The 5,000-nt window shown below is 44.0% G+C and overlaps 1 protein-coding gene across 2 annotated transcripts in view; it reads left to right on the top strand.

Annotated features, from left to right (window-relative positions):
• The window catches only part of mtmr7b (myotubularin related protein 7b), an 8,262-nt gene extending 3,868 nt beyond the window's left edge, over nucleotides 1-4,394 (top strand). Inside the window, exons 7-14 of one of the 2 annotated variants that reach the window (XM_060864674.1) lie at nucleotides 1-110; nucleotides 356-465; nucleotides 701-826; nucleotides 972-1,021; nucleotides 1,781-1,981; nucleotides 2,084-2,218; nucleotides 2,406-2,532; nucleotides 2,963-4,394. The exon at nucleotides 1-110 is cut by the window's left edge and continues 23 nt beyond it. In XM_060864674.1, coding sequence (XP_060720657.1) covers nucleotides 1-110; nucleotides 356-465; nucleotides 701-826; nucleotides 972-1,021; nucleotides 1,781-1,981; nucleotides 2,084-2,218; nucleotides 2,406-2,532; nucleotides 2,963-3,286 — 1,183 coding nt within the window. In that variant the 3' untranslated portion in view covers nucleotides 3,287-4,394. Of the gene's footprint in view, nucleotides 111-355; nucleotides 466-700; nucleotides 827-971; nucleotides 1,022-1,780; nucleotides 1,982-2,083; nucleotides 2,219-2,405; nucleotides 2,561-2,962 lie in introns of both variants that reach the window. The other variant, XM_060864675.1, reaches the window with a different exon arrangement.
• Nucleotides 4,395-5,000: the final 606 nt, after the last annotated feature.

Raw genomic sequence — 5,000 nt, 5'->3', positions numbered from 1 at the left:
AGCAGGAAAAGGCTATGAGAACGAGGATCACTACACGAACATCAAATTGCAGTTCATCGGCATCGAGAACATCCACGTGATGAGGAGCAGCCAGCAGAAACTTATCGAAGGTGTGTAGTGACATCATCAGTGCGCCACGACATCATCAAAACAATCACGCGACGAGTGCTCGGGTGCTGTGAAGAAGAAAAGTTACCGATACACCCAGAGGTTGATTATTTCTCCACACAGATGGTCTCTGTGTTGCATTCTGACATCCCGAGTCTCTGTGTATGAACCGTTGCTATAGAAACAATAAGGCGTGTTTACAAACTGCTAGAGAAAATAAATCAACGGCTTCTGTCCCACGTTACAGTCGGGGATCTCCGGTCTCCATCGATGGGGGACTTCCTGTGGGGCCTGGAGAATTCTGGGTGGCTCAAACACATTAAAGCAGTGCTGGATGCTGGAGTCCATATCGCCAAGGTGTGTGTGTGTGTGTGTGTGTGTGTGTGTGTGTGTGTGTGTAAAAACTGGACAATGTAGACCTTTGACCAGCTGCAGATTAACTCTCATGTCCAGCTTGATGTGAGGAGGTTTAGTCAGAGGTTTTTATTGTGAAGCCAAGTTTAAAAAGTAAAAGTCTCACATTAGACTTATATTTGTAACAGATGGAATCCTGACTGTGTGTGTGTGTGTGTGTGTGTTGGGGGGTGTTCAGGCTGTAGCAGAGGAAGGGGTGAGTGTGTTGGTACACTGCTCTGATGGATGGGATCGTACGGCTCAGGCCTGCTCGGTGGCCAGCTTGCTCCTGGAACCGTACTACAGAAGCATTAAAGGGTTTATGGTAAAAACACACTCACTACAACACAACACGCCATAAACACTTATATCTGCTACACAAACTATAAACATCCTTATAACCACAGCCACAGTGGGTCTGAAGATATGAGAGATTATCTGTCTCACACGGCCTGGTTGTGTCTCTCTAGGTGCTGATAGAGAAGGACTGGGTATCATTTGGACACAAGTTCTCACACAGGTGAGAATCCAAACATCTGTTTATCCAAACATCTGTACATCCAAACATCTGTACATCCAAACATCTGTACATCCAAAAATTTGTTCATCCAAACATCTGTTCATCCAAACATCTGTACATCCAAACATCTGTTCATCCAAACATCTGTACATCCAAAAATTTGTTCATCAAAACATCTGCTCATCCAAACATCTGCACATCCAAACATCTGTACATCCAAACATCTGCTCATCCAAACATCTGCTCATCCAAACATCTGCTCATCCAAACATCTGCACATCCAAACATCTGCACATCCAAACATCTGCTCATCCAAACATATGCTCATCCAAACATCTGTTCATCCAAACATCTGTACATCCAAACATCTGTACATCCAAAAATCTGTACATCCAAACATCTGTACATCCAAAAATCTGTACATCCAAACATCTGTTCATCCAAACATCTGCTCATCCAAACATCTGTTCATCCAAACATCTGTACATCCAAACATCTGTTCATCCAAACATCTGTACATCCAAACATCTGTTCATCCAAACATCTGTTCATCCAAACATCTGTACATCCAAACATCTGCTCATCCAAACATCTGCTCATCCAAACATCTGTTCATCAGAGAATATGTTCATCCAAACATCTGCACATAGATGTATTTGTACTTTATGCATTTAAATCAGCTTGTCATACATCTGTTGCCATGGTTACTCTGACCTAACCCAGTCATCTGGAAACGTTTTTATGTTATTTCCCCCACAGGTACGCTCACCTGGACGGAGACCCTAAGGAGGTGTCGCCTGTGATGGACCAGTTCCTGGAGTGTGTTTGGCAGCTGATGGAACAGTTCCCCTGCGCCTTCGAGTTTAATGAGCGCTTCCTCCTGCAGCTGCACACACACGTCCACTCCTGTCAGTACGGCAACTTCATCGGCAACAGCCAGAAAGAGCGTCGGGACCTGAGGTGAGCGCCGTCATGTGTCGACAAAACCCTCAGAACTGTAAAGACTCTACATAGTGACCTGTGTGTGTGTGTGTGTGTGTGTGTGTGTGTGTGTGAGAGCAGGATACGGGAGCGAACTCATTCACTGTGGCCGTGTCTTTGGCAGAACAGAGCCGAGTTCTTAAATCCACTGTACAGATCAGACCACAGTCAGACTCAGGGTGTGCTGAGACCTGTGACCACGCCCTACAGCTTCAAGTGAGTGCTGCCGTCTTCTCTTTCTTCTTCCTCTTCTTCTTCTTCTTCTAAGAAACGAGTGTATCTGTGTACGAAATACTGCTGTAGTCTTCGGTAGATGCTAATGGCTAAATAATCTGGAATGCTCAGTGAATGTGAGCTCTTTTTTTTTTTTTTTTTATATATATATGAAATGTTTTTCCTCCAGATTCTGGAAAGGCATGTACAGTTCTGCAGAAAGGGGCAGGGCCTCACATCAGTCTCCTTCTGATTGGTTGACCGCAGTGAAGGAGGAGTCACAGCAGTTGGAGGAGGAGCTTAACACCCACCAGGAGGTACCGCGGGAGACCGGCGATGGACAAGGCATACATACATACTCGCTGAAACACACCTCTTAGATACACACGTTTAAACGATTAGCCACGCCCCCTGGGCTGTGACGCGCTGCACCTGCAGCCAACGAAATGCTGAGCCGAATGTTTATTATTATTACTATTATCAACCTATTTAATCTCCTTAATTAAGCTCCTTACAGGAAACGCATCGACGAATCCCTGTTACTGAGCCGTTACTATAGAAACGCTAACCTAATCAGAACGAGCACGTTAATAACAAACCTGTGCTGCTGTTCAGATCTGCTGTAGAAATCGAGTCAACACCTTCTGACCAATCACAATCCAGCACTCATCAGCGCCGATGAGGAAGTTAACGATGTTTTTCCGTGCAGCTGCTTGTCCTCTAACTCTTATTGTCTCCCTGATGTAGAGACTTGCTCAGCTGCTAGAGAGCAAGATGAAGCACAACGGAGCGACTGAACGTTCGTACCGGATGCTGCTGAAAGAAAATAAGGTCGGCGAACGTCGGGATTTCATCACCTGCAAGAACTCTGCTGCTGCGACAGAAAACCACGCCCCCTCCTTCACACTACCGCTGACGTCACCTACCGACCCCGAGGCCGGCGACGTCGACGATCTTTCAGTCTGCAGTGACCTGGAATCAGGCGTCGCCGACCTCAGCAGCCACGCCTCCAGCTCCTGCGACGATACAAAAGATCCCCATCTGGACGAGGCAGCCTACGCAAGTGTCTGAGTAAAAAAAATAAATAAATAAAACAGGAAACAGGAAACAGGATCGCTGATAAGGGGACAATCATCAGGAGCGGCGTTTATTTATTTATGTGATTTTAAAATGACATCTGAGAAACCCAGTGGTTCCCATTAACTGGAGTTTAGGTTTTAATAATATAACTGACATCTTTACAGATATTACTGAAATATATACAGTATAATGTACATCGATTATATAAAACTCTTTAACTTCATCAGAGTGGCCATGTTGGAGGACCGCAGTCACTTTTATTTTACCTCAGCTGAACATGTTAGCGTCAGCGCTAAGGGTGAAACACGTCTGTATGATTAGCGGAGGAATGTCGAAGCTGAACGAAACAGTCGCTGTTTGTTTTACCAGCAGACAAAAAGTGCTCAGTGAAGGTCAAAGTGAAATATTTTTTTTAAGGTGTTTTATTTTTATTTACACTTCTACATTGAGTTTTGAGATCCTGGTTTTAGCTCCTGTGTGTGTGTGTGTGTGTGTGTGTGTGTGTTTTACCTCAGTAATTCTCTCCACTTAAACAAAAGTAGTTACGCCTCCTTTGACAACAAGGTTTAAACCACAGTGACATGGTTCTCTTTACATTTGCAGTGTGTATGATAAAAAGTAAACTGGTTAGACTGGATGAACTGAAGGATCTGTTTATCCTACATGTAGATATTAAAAGTAATAAGGGTGCGACATATTTAGTTCTTTCTTAGGTGCTGAGCTCTGATCATCATCTCTGTTTCATGTCTTAATAACATCAGATAATATTCAACACAGACATTTAGACATAACCAACATCACTAATCCACCATCCCAACCAACATCTCCCAATAACCCACCCACCCACCACCCCATCCCACCAATTCACCCACCGACGTCTCCCACTTGGTGCGCCGAGGAGCTGCAAGCTCACAAGAGCACAGTTTGAAACTTGGAAACATTCCTATGTGTTTTCTACACACGTGTACACACACACTACAGTAATTTAGTTGTAAAACGCTGTACGACATCAGAATAAATTAATATTTACAACTCATCTTGTAGTTTTTCTAGTTATTGAACTACTTTTGATGCTGAAATGATTTTTTTTTCCCTCCAAAACCATTTCCTGAAACGATCCTGAGGTAAACTATTAACCCTCAGAGCTAATTCACGTCTACACTAACTGGCTAATTAAGCAAGGCTAATACAGGATGCTAATTATAGACTCTTGAGGTAAATAATCTGAGATAAACCTTGAATACTGGACCTCAAGTGTAAGTCGGAGACGTTCCAAGCTGGATGAATATTTATTGACCTGCTTGGATGGTGTTTATTAACCTTCTGATGGTCCAGTTCAACCTTCAAACCTGTTATGAGAGTCCACATTTAAAATATCTGGAAGATTCTGTGGAACCGAAGAGATCTTAAAAGAGAAACAGACTGGAATAGATCCTGAACTGAAACTCCAGAAACACTGGTTTGGGATCAAGGTGGAGCAGGAGGATGAATGTTCCTGGATGTTCCTGAAAGGATTCCTGCAGTGGAAACACAAGTCAGGAACCAGACGAGGAGCTGGAGGATGGAAGAGCACATGGAGGCTGTGTGACAGTTTGTGTTGCAGGAAACTATTTCACTGTGTCCGGTCAGACGAGGTGCAGACGCACAACTACACTGCACTTTACACCGGTTTGGGACGCAGCCTGTAACTGCTCTTTACACAAAA

Source organism: Tachysurus vachellii, chromosome 2, assembly GCF_030014155.1.
Source record: "Tachysurus vachellii isolate PV-2020 chromosome 2, HZAU_Pvac_v1, whole genome shotgun sequence".
NCBI classification, from domain to species: domain Eukaryota; kingdom Metazoa; phylum Chordata; class Actinopteri; order Siluriformes; family Bagridae; genus Tachysurus; species Tachysurus vachellii.
Note: the sequence above shows the minus strand (reverse complement) of the source record. Positions and strands in the feature narration are given on the sequence as shown.